Raw genomic sequence first — 17,020 nt, forward strand, 5'->3', positions numbered from 1 at the left:
AGTACAAAATAAAAGATTCTACTCAAAGGATTAACAGGAGCTGAGATATCTGGGTTTAAATGTGCCTAAGTCAATAGGCATAATAGGACAGGTAGACGGAAAAGTTCTAACACATGCAGTATTATTGGTACTTTTGATTGGGTTATACAATCCAAGATCAAAGAGGTTATTCTGAATGTATATGAGTCATTTTTTAGTTTTCACCTCTGTGTACCACATTTCCGAAAGGATGTGAATACATAGGAGAGTTACAGAGGTTTACAGCATGGCAACAGATCCTTTGGGAGCACAGAAGAGGTTTACAAGAATGATTTCAGGGATGAGAAAGTTATGACGGTAGATTGCAGATATTGGGCCTGTTTTCATTGGTGAGGAAAAGCTAAGGGAAGACTTAATCGACATTTTCAAAATCATAAGGGTTTTGGACAGTGTCAGTTCCAAAATGACATGCATGACTCTCAGTCAATATTATTACCATTGCAAGTTCATTAACACCACATTGAAAGATAAAGTTGCATTCCTGAAGATTGTGACTTTAAAAAAAATGATGTTAAATCAATTACATTTTCCCAATAAAGTTAATATAAAAGCTATAGTTAGGTTTTTTATTCAGAGGATCTTTTTCAAGAAAAACATCATCATAACTGTATGTTGAAACATTTGACATTGCTAAATTCCCAAATTGGTAAACCAAATAAGTTGCACACTTTTTGACAGAAATGTGGTAATTTTCTACATAATTTCTACTCACCACTGATCATGCTTCCCAAAATTCTTTCTTACCACACAGCCTGACTCTCCTGGTCTCTGTGGACTCCTGCAGTCACGCACCCTCGGGCTTGGAAGTGTCTTCCTCAATTGGTAGTAGTGCAGATCAAATCTGAAGTAGGGACATTCAAAGATCTTCTAGGGTGGACCAAAGCATCTAATGTAGACTGTAAAGATAACATGGGACTATCTACGACCAGAGAAGAAATCTTGATGGAGCTGGGGATAAGCTCAGTGAAAATTATGTTTAACTAACTTTGAGTTTTTTGAAGAGTTAATTGAGAGGGATGGTGAACTTAATGACTGTTGATATTATATACATGGACTTCCAAAAAGTATTTCATGCAGTGCCACACAACCGATGTGTGAACAAAGCTATAGTTCGAGAAATGAAAGGGACAGTATCAACATGAATTCAAATTTGGGTGAGTAATAGTTATCCATTATCCATTACTGTATAATGGATATTTTTCAGATTAAAGGAAGTTTGTCATGAAATTCCCCAGGATCTCAATATTGTAACTCTTGCTTTTCCAGATATATATTAACAGTCTATGTCTTAGTTACATAGAACCATTCAAAGTCTGTGCATGACACAAAATATGAAATCATTGCAGTGTGATGAATGGTGTAGAACTTGAAAAGGACATTGACTTGCCAATGAGTAGGCTTGCATAGTGACACGGTCCAGAGTGTTGGGGTCACTCAAGAGCCACATTGAAAGCCCATACGGCTGTCTTGGAAAGGGCAGTAGTGATTGGGCAAAGTTGGGAGAGCATGGAAGCTGATGGGTTGCAATTTGAGGGTCTTGCATATGTCGGTCTGAACTTACTTGTAGCAGTCAAAGTACAGATCCCAGTGGGGTGAGACAAATGTGAGTTTGTTGGAGTTTTGGTGTGGACAATAGATAGAAAATCTCACAACTCTGCTACTGTATGGATAAAACTCAGTTACACACAAATGCCCATAGTACTGTCTGCTTTTTTCACACACTTCACTTCATGGAAAGCCTATTAGTTTCATATACCCGATTTTCCTAAAACCTCAGGTGCAGGAGTAGAGGATGTGATAAAGGACAACTATTGCTAATCAACAACATAGTGATACTAAAACAGAGGTTGCTGAAAAACTCAGCAGGTCTGGCAGCATCTGTGAAGGATTCTGAGGAAGGGTCACCAGACCCGATGCTGCGAGGCCTGTTGAGCTTTTCCAGCAGCCTCCATTTTGTTTCTGATTAACAGCATCTGCTATTCTTTCGATTTTTAACCTTGTGATATGACTAGGCTAGCAGCAGGCACAGATGAGTGAGAGGATGATCAGGAGTCCACTAATGAAGGGCGGTCATAGAGAAGAAATCATTGATACAGGAGGCAGACAAGTTGCTGATCAACGATATCAGTGACCGCTCTGGAAAGTGGTCATCAAAATCTGCCAGATTGTGCAGTAAGAGCTTGAGTCATATGGATTTGGTGGCAACCCTAATTCTTTATTTGAATTGCATGGACTCTGGCTCCTGATTCAAATGTGGAAGTGGCACCAACGTTTAGTTACGTTGTTGGGAGCAGTATACCACAGATTAAATTCAACCCTGTTTCTTTGCATAATTTGTCCAGTAAAATAGCTACCTTGCAATGGTATCTCATCAGAACAGCTGCTGTGGGAACTTCTGCAGAATAAATAGCAAATAAAGGATGCACCATGTTATGTTATGCATCTGAATTTTTTGCATCTGAATTTTATCGCCCTTGTAGTACTGAAGTTTAAGTGAACTGGGACTGTTAAAGTATCTGCTGCAATACATAAAATGGAATCTGTCTAACTATACAACACAATGGAGGTGACAGCAAATAGAGCAGGAATAGGCCATTCAGTTCCTCAAGATTGCTACATATAGAATTGTGAAGAGAAAAATATTAGTGAATACAAATGTATATTTTGGTTCTCCTTTCACAAAAGATGAACACTAGTCCCAAAAAATGTTGGAGAACACAGGGTCTAGTGAGAGGGATGAACTGAAAGAAGTTAGTACTAGTAGGGAAGTGATGTTGGGAAATTGATGAGATCAGAGACCAAACAATCCCCAGGGCCTGAAAATCTACATCCCAGAGATTTTAAAAAAGTAGCCTTAGAAATATCACCTGATGAAGGAGCGACGCTCTGAAAGTTAGTGTGCTTCCAATTAAACCTGTTGGACTATAACCTGGTGTTGTATGATTTTTAACTTTGTACACCCCACTCCAACACCGGCATCTCCAAATTAGAAATAGTGGATACCATGGTGTTCATCTTTCAAGACTTTGGAACAGTTCTTATGGATTGTAGGCTAACTAACTCCACTATTTAAAAAAGGAGCTACAGAGAAAACTGAATTATAAACCTGTTAGCATGACATTATTAGGGAGAATGATGGAGTCTATTATAAATGATTTAATAGCAGTACACCTGGAAACACTGAGAGGATCAGACAGAGTCAGCATGTATTTATGAAAGGGAAATCCTGTTTAACAAATATTTCAGAATTTTTTGAGGATGTAACTAGCAGAGTTGCAAAGGAGGAGCCAGTGGTTGTGTTTTATATATGATTACCATGTAAATATAAAGTGCATGGGATTGGGGTTAGTGTTCTGACATGGAAAGAAAACTGGTTGAAACAAAGGAAGCAAAGAGTGGGAATAAACAATCCATTTTCCAAGTAGCAGCCAGTGACCAGTGGGGTACCACAGGGATCACTGCTTGGACTCCGGATATTTATAATATATTTTAACAATTTAGTTGAAGGAACTGAATGTGATGTCTGCAAGTTTGCAGAGCAACACAGTTGATTGGGAGGCTGAGCTGTGCAGAGGATGACATAAAGATGCTTCAGTTTGATTTGGACAAGTTGAATGAGTGGGCAGTTGCTTGACAGGTAGAGTATTAAATTGATAAATGTGAGGTTATCCACTTGTCACAAAAACAGGAAGGCAGCTTAACATCTGCATGGTGATAGATAAAAAAGGGGGGGAGATACAATAAGACCTAGGTGTTCTTGTACACCAGTCGCTTAAAGTAAATATGCAGGTGCAGCAGATGGCGAAGAAGGTAAATGGTATGCTGGCCTTCAGACAGGAGCAAAGATTTCTTCTGGAATTGTACAGGGCTTTGATGAGACCAGATCTGGGGTATTGTGTGCTGTTTTGGTTTCTTTATCTGAGCGATGGAGGGTATGCAATAAAGGATTAAGAGACGGATTAAGAGGCAGAACTGACATTTGAAGAGAGATTGGATTGGTTAGGACTTTATTCACTGGAGTTTAGAAGAATGGGGGTTAATTTCGTAGAAAGCTATAAAATTCTCCCTGGAGAATTCTCCCTATGAGATTACCAGTCTCACTGGACTAGACCGGGTAAATGCAGGAAGGACATTCCTGATAGCCAGGAAGTCCAGAATCGGAAGTCATAGTCTAAGGATGTGGGGTGAGTGATTCAGAACTGAGATGAGGAGAAATATTTTCATCAAGAGGTGACCTTGAGGAATTCTTTATCATAGAAAATGGTTGAGGTCAAAACATCAAATGATTTCAAGGAGTTAGATATAATTCCTAGAGCTAATGGGATCAAAAAGTATGGAGGGAAACTGGGAACAGGATACTGAGTTGGATGATCAGCCATGAATGGTGAGCGCTCTAACCCTGCTCTAATTTCCTATGTGTCTCAGTTCGTACGTTCCTATTGTTATGGAATTCAATTAGTCAAGTCATCAAAACACTGAGAATGTAGCAAATGGGAGTTTACTTTTCTTTGTACTTCTACTTGACAATTGAAGAGCTAATCAGACTATAATGGAATGCCATTGCAAACTGCATTTTGTGAGTATTACCTATTAATAAACTGACAGTTGACCAAAGATGGGATATGAATGATCGTGATTGATCCTAGACCAGTTGTTTTGTGGTTATGAACTGAAATCCTTCCAAGTTATGAAAATAAACGTAATAAATCTGATCATACAATGATTTGCACCAGACAATTATTCCGTAATACTTTTAGAATTCTATCAAAACTCAACTGGTTTTTATTGTCTTTCAGAGAAGGGCAGCTGTGATTACTGCTTATTCTGATCTACAGTTGACTTGTTCCATTATCATAGTGCATTATCAGTCATTTTACAGATAATGATGAAATATCATGTTCAATTTATAATAGTTTATCACAACGTATTGGTCTATTGATCGATACAGATGTGCAAATACAATCAAGACATCACCTTTACTTTAACCACAATGACGTGGAACTTATGATCAGCAGAAGAAACAATCAATTTTGCCATTTAGATTATCCATTTCTCTTGTGTCATAGGCCTTTAATTTTAGCAGGAAACATAGGAGACAAGACATGATCAATGGTTAATAAAGAACAGTGACATGCTTTGTTCAAAACAGTTGGTGCATATTGTGCAATAGTGTTCACTCCACTATCTTCCTCATTTGCTGACATCTTCCTCTTTCACAGTCCTTACTGCCTATATCAAAAGTTTGAATTAAATTCATGTTTCTGTATCAAAACCTGGAATGGAATTTGCCTAATCACATTATGAAGATGAACACTTTAGGAGTTATCAGTACTTTAATGTAGAAGTGAAGAACTAATTAGAATGATAGCGATGTGTTAATCAGCAAATTTTGTACATAATATATAAAGATTTGGACTTTAAACCATCTCCCAAAAAATTACAATATTTTTTCCAATGTTTAGAATATTGGGCATGTTATGTGCACAAAGCAAGAGTTCATAAATGGTAGTATACTGTATTCCCAGTAATCTATCATTGGATGGTACTGATTGAGGAAAATTGACAGGATTTGAGCAATTTTCCCCCACCAACTCTTCCCATTCTTTCATAAAGTAATATATCCAAAATAATCTCAGTTTAACACTTAGAAATTACATTTCCATTGACAATGCAGTGCTCTTTTTATGCTGCTATTTGGCATCATTTAGATTGTGGGCTCACATGCAAAGCCTTCTGAACCCATGCAAGATTCAGCTAAACTCCAACTCACATCTGAATAATAACTGGTATCTGATAGAATTGATTCACAGATTAGTGAATCCATTGCTATGAAACCGCTGTCCACACTGAAACTGTTCATCAGCATTCACATTCGTAACAGAAACCATTGTTTTACATTAATTATATTGCTTTAGGTACTTAAGTTATAAGTAATGACCTGGTAGAATAGGCCTTGAGTATTGTTAAGACTAGACATGTTGTTTAAGCATTTTCATCTTGCACTCACCAGGACATTAATGCAAGAATACCTATTTCAAAGGAAGCAACAATTTATACAGCAAGAGATAAGGGTGCTGAATTGTTGGCCAGTCAACTTAGATTAGTTGTGATGTTTCAGTGGAAAATTCATCATATTGTTCCCATGTTTTTGTTTTAAAAAACAAAAGTGTTTGCCTGAACATGCACCTTGTGCTTGCGGAAAACAGTGCCCTGTGTATGAATATATAACTTTTTATCAACTACAATTAAGACACATTGGAAACCTGAATGATGCTTATATTATGCACAAAAATTGATACTGACTCAAAATTAAGTCGAAAATTGCTGAATTCTCAGTGGGAAGCCACTAGGAAAGCAAGCACATCAAAACAGCTCATTGAAGTCAGAGCTAAAAATATTTCATTCATAATATTTAAGGTTTTTGAACATTGCTCTTGGCTTACATAAAACAGCCTGAATCCAAGATAAGGAACAAAACAAATCATAATTAATATAAATAACAGTGTCTTTGTTTGAGCTCCAAATTCTTGCTGGTTGCGCAAAGTATTTTGGTAACGGATCATCAATCGTACCATTATGCCCATCTGGATGGCAAGTAAAACACCTAAAATTGTTAACACAGTAATAACTGCAAGATAGTTCATAACCTTCACATATGATGATGCACTTGTAACTGTGAATTGAAAACATTTATCATCCTTTTCAGAGCTGTCAAAATATGTTAGAAACAGTGGGAAAACAGCAACAATCACCAGGACCCAGAGAACGAGGCTCACAGCAACTGCATGCCAAGGTTGGTAAAAATCCATTGTCTTCTTTTTTTGAAAGAAACTGATCATCCTTACGACAATTATGGCCACGTAGAACATGAAGCACAGGTACATGTGAGCATGAATCATTGCACTAACCAGCTCACAAAATATTGAACCAAACATCCACATATCAAGAATGTAATAAGAGATTCGGAAAGGCACAGTTAGGAGAAAGAACGTGTGCATCAATATAAGATTGACCATGGCAGTGGATGTCACAGATTTGCTGTCGGTTTTTATTTTCCACGTCATGATGATGGCACCAGTAGAACCTCCCATGAGTACAAGGGTGTAAATTGCTATTAAAGCTGCATTATAGGTGGATCCAAGTGAATCACAATAAGATGAGTCATTGCTGGTTGTATTGTTCATTGCTGATATGTTATCTTTTTTTCTCCAAATCCTTCAAGAGAAAAATGTATCACAGGTAAAAATGTTTTCAACAAACTGTTCATTCCCAGCCTATGGCCTAACTTGGCCTTCGACTCACTTATACCCATGTGTGTTGTTACAACATTCCTCTCTTTGGCTGCATTCTAGGAATACCCCCTCCTCCCTCTCAAAACACCCATCCACCTCCACTTTTCAACTTTCTATAAAAACTTTTCAACTTTCAAGCCTTTTCCCCCATATTTTCCTAGTTTCTCTTTCTATCACTCAATATTAGGGTTCACAATCCTCCTGCTTTGGGTGTGAGTCTCCTGATAATGGTGATTTCGTGGTGTTGCAAGCAGCTCGGAGCAAACTGTCCCTCATTGTAAGATTTTGCATGTGATAATTTTCAACAAACATAAACTGTCTGGGCCCTGATGGTGTAAATATCCTAGAAACATATTGCTTCATTGTCATTTGTGAGAATGATGTCAATCGGGCTAACAAGGGCTGGCTGAAAACAGAGTGCAATTTCAGGAGGAAAAGGGCAAAGTCAAACTAATAATGTTCACTTTCCTCTGAATTCACTGCCCCTGATATTCACAGTGAATTTTTCCCTCTGTGTCAACTATATCTGTGGCTACCTCATATGATTTTGCCACATCACATGACCTTGCTTGTCCCATCATATTTACTGACAAGGTCATCTCTGATCACTTCTTTCTAGCACTTAACACTTCCAGACTATGCTGTACTCTATTCTGCATTTCTCCCAGAAAGAAACTAATCTTCAATTCATAGTGAACATGTAAAATTTCAACTGTCTAGCCTTTGACCCTTCATTCATGACAAGATTTCTCCAGCTAACGATTTGCTCAACTACATCCTCAGTTCTCTCTCTGATGTCTAATCCCCAGTAAAACCACGACTATCTATCCCCATCCATCATCGGTCATTCCTCCAGTTTGGCCTTCTTGTCTTCCAACATGCATGTAAGTGATACAAACTTGAAAGGGAATGAAAGGCAAATGGCTTAGCCATCCATGTCAAATTTGGCTGGAACACATAAAATTCTATGGATCCTGCTCTTGTCTATTAAAACCGCTCATTATTCTAGGGCCATCCTGGAATGCAAAAATACCTTCTCCCCAGGTTCTTGTCTCTAATGCAAAATGTCTCCTTACACCCTTCTCCAATGTCCCTTCAAATATTAAGTGCAAACTAGCTCATGGACGTTTTGAGACCATTTGATCAGCTGCTTCTGCCACATCCTTCCTTTCCACCAACCTGTCGATTCAAACCTCCTCTTTGTTCTTCCTTGTCATGAATCTGAACTCACAACTTGGTATAGATTTGCATGTATTTCCTCTCATTTCTCTGAGGTCATATTGTCAATGAGACCCATTTCCACTAAACTGCTGATCACCTAACCTCCTAGATCCCATATGAATCAATATTGTTAACAGTTCTATGTATTCAGCTATTAAATCTGCCATCGGTATCCCTTTCAAAAAATTGAACCTTGTCCCCACCACCCTTGCAAGCTACCATCCCCAATTTCAATCTCCCTTTCTTCTCCAAAGTCCTTGAACATACTTCTACTTCCCAATTTTTCCCACAATACTATGTTTAAATTCATGCAATCAGGTTTCTGCCCAAGCCACTAGACTGACACAGCTGTTAATTGAAATAACAAAATAACATGGTTGCAAAGATAAACATGCCAATTTCATCCTTCTTTGACACATGTGGCCCACTCCATCTTCCTTCAGTACTGCTCTGCTGTCATCCAGCTGGATGAATCTTACCTGATTTCATTATTATTTTATTGTAACTTTTGACTTCTCTCCCTGCTCTCACACTGTTACCTCTGCTATCCCTAAAGATTGATCCTTGACCCGGTCCTATTTCCAATCAATACATTCACCCTCACTCATGTCATCTGAAAGCACAGTGTCAGTTTTTTCTGCATGCTGATAACAACAAACTATACTTCACCATGTTTCTCTCAACGTCATTATTCCTAAATTATTAGACTGTTGATCTGACATTGAGTATTTGATGAGCAGAAATGTTCTCCAATGAATTATTGAAAAGACTGGGGCACAACTTTCAGCTCTGTTCCATCATTCCTTTACTCCATCTCTTTCTGTGTCAATTGTCTGAGATTAAAGCGGTCTATCTGCAAATTTGATGTTAACTTTTATTCCAAAATGACTCTCACTGCACCATTAAGATAACCTATTTCCACTTTTGTAATATTGTCCAACTTGTACTTTAAGTCAACTCATGTGACACCAAAATCTTCATTCATATCTTTGTTACCACCAGATACATGTATTCCACCACACTCCCAATTGGTTTGTCAAATGATTTCACTGTCAGTTAAGTACTTGGAAATGTAGTCAGTATTATAATGTATATAGTAGTCAATTTGCACAGCAATCTCCCAAACATTAACATGATGATAAATGATTTTTAATAATCTGATTTTTAGGAATATTGATTGAGGGATAAATATTGGCTAGGACTCTGGGAATAACTCCTCTATCATTCATCAAATAGTACCACAGAATCTTTTATTTCTACCTAAGCAGGCAGATGGGGCTCAATTTAATCTGAAAGATGGCACCCCGAACATGTGCTACTGAAGAGCCAACATAGATTTCTGTGCCCAAGCCCCTACAGTGGAATTTGCACCTGAACCCTGTGTCTCAGCGGTGAATGGTGCTTCCAATCAAACCAATTAAATTACCTCCTACCCTCCATAAACATGAGATCATTCAGTGTGGAACTTCTCTTAACTTGCATCATGTCCTGTTTCCCAATCACAAATATTGATTCCCATACATGCAACTTCTTTCTTAAATACCTCAACCTTATTTTCAAATCCCTCCTTAGCTTTACAATCCCATCTTTACTTTGCCCATATCCATAATTCTCCAAGATCTTTGTACTCTTCTAATCTGATTGTACAATCAAAAGTATTAGTGTGTCACCTATTAATTACTTACAGAATCACAAATTGTCTGTAACAATCATACAATCATATAAATTCGTGAATCAGCAATCACAAATTTAGTTCTTTTAATCAAATAAATTTTCAACAATTTTATCTATCAAGCCTCAAAGCCACAGGCTGAATACATCAGTGGCCAGCCTAGACATCAGCCAGTTAAATTATTAATTCTCCCCAATACGTTTAAAGTGCAAAGTGGTTAAATGTAATCATATACTCCTCATTAAAACGTTGATATCGTCAAATCAATTTTTACAATTAATACAGTACCTGTATCTTTAATGTAGAAAAAGGGCTCTCAAGATACGACACAGATATTGAGTAACACCATTAGAAACTGGAATGTTGAAGAAAGCTGCGAGTTGAATTTAAGACCCGAGTTGTTCCTCCTATGATTCATGGTAGTATAATTTTAATCACCAGTTACCCAGAATGCAAGTCATCCTGTCTAAGTCCAGGAAATAGAAGAAAACCACAATAAACATTTCACATTGTGGTTGAAGAAGCAAGTTAAAGGAGAAGAATTATTTGTAGTGAGAAAATCTGGAGTGTCCTTTCTTAATAATCAAGTTCTCTCAGAAGAAAACTAATAAAGGTCCCTCAGAAGAGGTTTTTGAGCTGAAGTAGGAGACTCAGCTCCTGAACCCTGATCCACTGTTAAATAAGTTCAAGGTTGATGTGATTACTCCACATTTCCACCTTTCCCTGATGAACTTTCATTTCGTTGTTTGTCAAGAATCTATCTAACTCTGGCTTAAAAATATTCAAAAGACTCTCCACCATCTTTTGAGATAGACAGTTCCAAACGCTCACAACTCTGTGAGAAAATATTTTACTTCATTTCTGATGTTGCAGAACATCTTTCTGGGAGAGATGAACAGCCAGAGGTAGTGGTCCACGTCAGTACCAGTTACTTTGGTATGAAGGAGAACGAGGTCCTGAGAGCAGATTTTAGGGAGCAAGAAAGGAGGATGAAAGACAAGGCCTCCGAAATAATAATGTTGGTGTTACTTCTGGTTCCAATTGCTATGAGAATAGAAGAAGAGAATTGAGAGATTTAACATGTGACCAGAAAACTAGTGTAGGAGGGAGATTTCTAAGACAATTGGGATTAGCTCTGGAGCAGATGGGATCTGTACAAGATGGACAGAATAAATCATAGCAGAGTCGGGATTATCATTCACACAGGGAGATTTGCTAGTGCTGCAGGGAAGGTTAAACTAGGATGGCAAGGGGAACTTGAGAGGAATTCAGAGGAGAGGGATGTAAAACTGGTAAAAGGAAGTAGAATAAGCAATTTGGAGGGATAGTTCAAAAGAGAAATTGCATTTAGTGTTCTGTAGTAAGAAAAGACTCATTAGAAATCTTGTTGTGTAAAGGAGCCTCTGGAAAATTGTGACTATAATATGCTAGCATTTCACCTTATGTTTGGATGTGATATATTTCATTCTGAAACTAGGATCTTACATTTGGAAATAAATTATGAATATAAGAAATGCAAGTTTTTAATGGTAGATTGTGAAAATACACTGTAAGATTTGACAATTGTCATGCACTGGTTGGTGTTTTTTAAAATACCACACGGTCTGTGTAGTGATTGGAATGAGGTCAGCCAGGAGAAAGTGAGGACTGCAAATGCTGGAGATCAGAGCTGAAAAATGTGTTGCTGGAAAAGCGCAAATTCACAAATTCACCTGCACATCCACACACATCATTTACTGCATCCGCTGCACCCGATGTGGCCTCCTCTACATTGGGGAGACAGGCCGCCTACTTGCGGAACGCCTCAGAGAACACCTCTGGGACACCCGCACCAGCCAACCCAACTGCCCCATGGCTGAACACTTTAACTCCCCCTCCCACTCCGCCAAGGACATGCAGGTCCTTGGCCTCCTCCATCGCCAGACCATGGCAACACGACGCCTGGAGGAAGAGCGCCTCATCTTCCGCCTAGGAACCCTCCAACCACAGAGGGTGAATGCAGATTTCTCCAGCTTCCTCATTTCCCCTCCCCCCACCTTATCTCAGTCCCAACCCTCGGACTCAGCACCGCCTTCTTGACCTGCAATCTTCTTCCCGACCTCTCCGCCCCCACCCCCTCTCCGACCTATCACCCTCACCCTAACCTCCTTCCACCTATCGCATTCCCAACGCCCCTCCCCCAAGTCCCTCCTCCCTACCTATTATCTTATCCTGTTTGGCACACCCTCCTCATTCCTGAAAAAGGGCTTATGCCCGAAACGTCGATTCTCCTGCTCCTTGGATGCTGCCTGACCTGCTGCGCTTTTCCAGCAACACATTTTTCAGATGAGGTCAGCCAGGCCAATCTCATAGAATATGAGTTCTCTGACTGGGGCTATTAATCTGGTCTAGTCAGGGAGTCCTGGCTGACAGATATAAACAGGAGTGTCAGAGGTTCTGCTCACTAGTAGCTGGCTCTGAGCTAGCTGGGTCAGTGCCTTATACTATGCACTTGTAAATAAAGGATGACTTGTTGATATAATGGTGGTCTTCGTGGTGTTATTTCAGTGGTGATGAGAGAGGGACTCGGCAAAAGCCCCTACTAGCTGAAGCCCACCTAGATTTCAAACAGACTGACTTTGTCATTCGAAAATATGGCAGATGGAGCTTGTGAGTTACAGGATATGCCAATGGAAGTAACCATGTTCTCCAGAACAAAACTGAGCTTGGGGATCATCACTTGAGTGAAGGTAATTGCCCTCCGATATATCCATCACTTAGGACATATCTGATGGATGTTCGCAGATAAAGGACAGCTGGAAAATGGGAAGCATTCAAAATTGAGCTAAGGAGAGTCTGGAAACAGGACGTTCCTATTAGGGTGAAGGGCAAGGATGGTAGGTGGAGAGAATGCTGGATAATGGGAGAAATTGAGGCTTCAGTCAAGAAAAAGAAGGAAGTATATGTCAGGTATTGACTGCAAGGATCGAGTGAATTTCTAGAAGAGTATAAAGGCAGTAGGAGTATACTTAAAAGGGAAATCCAGAGTGCAAAAAAGGAACATAAAATAGCTTTGGCAATTAGGATGAAGAGGAATCAAAAGGGTATTAAAGACATTAAGGACAAAAGGGTAACTAGGGAGAGAATAGACCTCCCACCCCAAAGATCAGCAAGGTCAATCTATGTGTGGAACCACAGGAGATGGGTGAGATACTGAATGAGTATTTTGCATCAGTGTTTACTGTGGAGAAGTATATGGAAGTTACAGAACATGGTGCAATAAATAGCGACACCTTGTAAAATGTCCATATTACAGAGGAGGAAGTGCTGAATGTCCTAAAATGCATAAACATGGGTAAATCCCAGGAACTGATCGGGTATACCCTAAAACTCTGTGGGAAACAAGTGAAGAGATTGCTGGGCCCCTTACAGGTGAGGTGCTGGAAAACTGGAGGTTGGCTAACATGGTGCCACTATTTAAGAAAGATGGTAAGGAAAAGCCAGGGAACTATAGACCGGTGAGCCTGACATCAGTGGTGGACAAGTTGTTGGAGGGAATCCTGAGGGACAGGATTTACCTGCATTTGGAAAGGCAAGGTCCGATTATGGACAGTCGACATGGCTTTATGTGCAGAAAATCATATCTTACTAACTTGATGGAGTTTTTTGAAGAAGAAATGAAGAGGATTGATGAGGGCAGAGCCATGAATGTGATCTTCAGTAAGGACTTCTAAAAGGTGTTTGACAAGGTTCCTCATGGTAGACTGGTTAGCAAGGTTAGATCACATAAATACAGGGAAAACTAACCACTTGGATACAGAACTGGCTCAAAGTTTGAAGACAGAGGATAGTGGTGAAGGGTAGCTTTTCAGACTGGATGACTGTGACCAGTGGTGTGCCACAAGGATCAGTGCTGGGTCCACTGCTTTTTGTGATTTATATAAATGATTTGGATGTGAGCATAGGAAGTATGTTTAGTAAGTTTGCAGATGACACTAAAATTGGAGGTGTGGTGGACAGTGAAAAAGGTTACCTCAGAGTAGAGCAAGATCTTGATCAGATGGGCCACCGAGCCAAGGAGTGGCAAATAGAGTTTAATTTATGAGGTGTTGCATTTTGGGAAGGCAAATCATGGCAGGATGTTTACATTTAATGGTAAAGTTCTGAAAGTGTTGCTGAACAAAAAGACCTTGAAGTGCAGATTCATGGTTCCTTGAGATTGTAGCTGGAAATGTGTTGCTGGAAAAGCGCAGCAGGTCAGGCAGCATCCAGGGAACAGGAGAATCGACGTTTCGGGCATAAGCCCTTCTTCAGGAATGGGGAAAGTTTGTCCAGCAGGCTAAGATAAAAGGTAGGGAGGAGGGACTTGGGGGAGGGGCGTCGGAAATGTGATAGGTGGAAAGAGGTCAAGGTGAGGGTGATAGGTCAGACTGGGGTGGGGGCGGAGAGGTCGGGAAGAAGATCTCAGGTTAGGAAGGCGGTGCTGAATTTGATGGATTTGACTGAGACAGGGTGGGGGGAGGGGAAATGAGGAAACTGGTGAAATCCGAGTTCATCCCTTGTGGTTGGAGGGTTCCTAGCCGGAAGATGAGGCGTTCTTCCTCCAACCGTCTAGAGAACTCATATGACTGTATCCAGCAGAGTGCACACCCTGGATGGTCCACCCACACATTGGTTTGGAATTGTTAAATTTTTTAGCAACATCAACAAATCTATACAGGTCGTGGAATGGACAACACCTGGTTATATCGATTTTGAAGCTTAATGGCTCAGTTTGCCTTTATGGGGATTTCAAACAAATGGTAAACCACTTTTTGCAGTTGTACAATACCCAATTGCTCGCATAGAGGACTTATAGGTAAAACTGGTGGGGGGGAGGGCTGTCCTTCAAAAAGCTGGACATGAGCCTAGCGTACTTGCAATTGTGATTGGCTGAGGATTCCCAGAAATATGCTACAATTAATACCCATAAAGGTCTGTACCAATCTATGAGACTGCCTGTTGGGGTATGATCTGTCTGTGTCTTTTTCCAGTGGACAATGGAGAACATTTTACAAATCTACCCCAGGTCACCATTTAGCTTAATGGATGTGCTAATAATCAGAACGACAAATAAAGAGCATTTATAGAACTTGGACACAGAGATTAAACAAGGCAGGGGGATACCTTGGGAGGGAAAAATGTGTGTTCCAGACACCCCAAGTAACTTACCTGGGCTACAGAATTGTCAAGATCAGGTTGCACCCATTGAAAGATAAAGTGAGGGCGATCAAAGGTGCCCTGGCCCCCATGCCTGTCCTGGAACTGAGGTCTTTCCTTGGGTTGGTGAATTATTACAAAAAATTCATAAGTAACCTGCCCTCCATCCTGGCACCCTTACATTTACTATAGAAAAAGGGTCAGCCTTGGAAATTGGCTTGTAGCCAAGATGTAGCCTTTAGAGAAGCGAAGAAGCAGCTATAGTTGTCTAAGGTGTTGGCACACTACAATCTCAAGCGAGTGGTGGTGCCTCCTGGTGCAGTATTGATGTTGCGTTTGCTCACCGGTGGCCTAGCAGAGAGGGATGCCTGATTCCATATACTACCCGGACTTTGGCTGTTGCCGATCAAAGATATGCCCAGATAGAGAAGAAAGGTTTGGCAGTCATCTTTGGTATGAGAAATTTCCACCACTACCTTTACAGGTATAAATTTGCAATAGTAATGGATCACAAACCCTTGCTAGAGCTACTTAAAGAAGACAGGACCATGCCATCCATAACTTCAGGTCGATTTCAGCGGTGGGCTCTTATTCTGGCAAATTGGAATGCCATCCAGGAGGCCAAGTGGCAAATGTGAATGCCTTGAGTTGCCTCTCACGGGCAGTTGTGCCATCACTAGAACAGTCCATTTTAGGTTTAAACTTTCTTGACACGCTTCTAGTCACCGCTGACAATATTAGACAGTGGACAGAGAAGGATCTTATCCTGTCAAAACTGAAACAGCTGGCCGTGATGGAGTAACAAAAAGGCCAACACAACAGAATCGAAACCTTTCTGGACTCAGCAAAATCAGATCACCATAGGGGATCGTATATTATTATGGGGAGCAAGAACGATTTGTTCTGAGCAAAGGTCACATCCAGATACTGGTGGAACTCCACCAGGGTCATACCAGGGTTTTGAAAATGAAGATGTTGGTGAGACGTTACGTCTGGTGGCCAGGATTGGATACCGATATAGCCGTATTGTTGGGGCAGTGCCCAGAGTACCAACAAGGTCAAATATTACTGCCAGCGGCTTTCCCCCATATTCGTGAAATACCCAGTAAACCCTCAACTCGATTTTACATCATGGGGTCTTTATTTTTAGTCATTGGGGATGCCCATTCAAAGTTTTTGGACATGCACAGAGTTCATCTGTCAAACAAGGGATGACAGTTGAAAAGTTCACAGCATCTTTTGCATTACACGGACTCCCACAGGTTTTGGTCACAGACAACAGATCATCATTTACCAGCTGCAAATTTGATTATTTCCTAAAGTCAAATAGCATTTAATATGTCAGAACAACTCCATACCATTCATCATTCAATGGTCTCGGGGAAAGAGTAGTCCAAACTTTGAAAGCAGGCTTAAAGAAACAGTGTGTTGCTGGAAAAGTGCAGCAGGTCAGGCAGCATCCAAGGGGCAGGAGAATCAACGTTTCGGGCATGAACCCTCCTTCCTGAAGAAGGGCCCATGCCCGAAACGTCGGTTCTCCTGCTCCTTGGATGCTGCCTAACCTGCGCTTTTCCAGCAACACATTTTCAGCTCTGATCTCTAGCATCTGCAGTCCTCA

General features: G+C 40.3%; 1 protein-coding gene and 1 long non-coding RNA gene across 3 annotated transcripts in view; one reads left to right on the forward strand and one right to left on the reverse strand.

Moving 5' to 3' along the window:
• The first annotated feature begins 795 nt into the window (after positions 1-795).
• LOC122549282 overlaps positions 796-17,020 on the forward strand; it is a 28,488-nt gene continuing 12,263 nt past the window's right edge. For both annotated transcript variants that reach the window (XR_006311477.1, XR_006311478.1), the window contains exons 1-2: positions 796-1,193; positions 6,746-6,832. This is a non-coding gene — a long non-coding RNA (uncharacterized LOC122549282). The remainder of the gene's footprint in view (positions 1,194-6,745; positions 6,833-17,020) is intronic.
• LOC122549281 (probable G-protein coupled receptor 141) lies at positions 4,800-10,685 on the reverse strand. The gene is made up of 2 exons (XM_043688800.1): positions 10,513-10,685; positions 4,800-7,254 (listed from the first exon to the last, which is right to left on the reverse strand). Exon 2 carries the CDS (start codon positions 7,221-7,223, stop codon positions 6,372-6,374), a length of 852 nt encoding a protein of 283 aa, XP_043544735.1. The 5' UTR covers positions 7,224-7,254; positions 10,513-10,685; the 3' UTR covers positions 4,800-6,371.

This window comes from Chiloscyllium plagiosum, chromosome 4 (genome assembly GCF_004010195.1).
Source record: "Chiloscyllium plagiosum isolate BGI_BamShark_2017 chromosome 4, ASM401019v2, whole genome shotgun sequence".
In the NCBI taxonomy this organism is placed as follows: Eukaryota; Metazoa; Chordata; class Chondrichthyes; order Orectolobiformes; family Hemiscylliidae; genus Chiloscyllium; species Chiloscyllium plagiosum.

Coding starts and splice junctions, on each gene's coding strand:
- LOC122549281 (XM_043688800.1), bottom strand. CDS start 7,223: ATGAACAATACAACCAGCAATGACTCATCTTATTGTGATTCACTTGGA.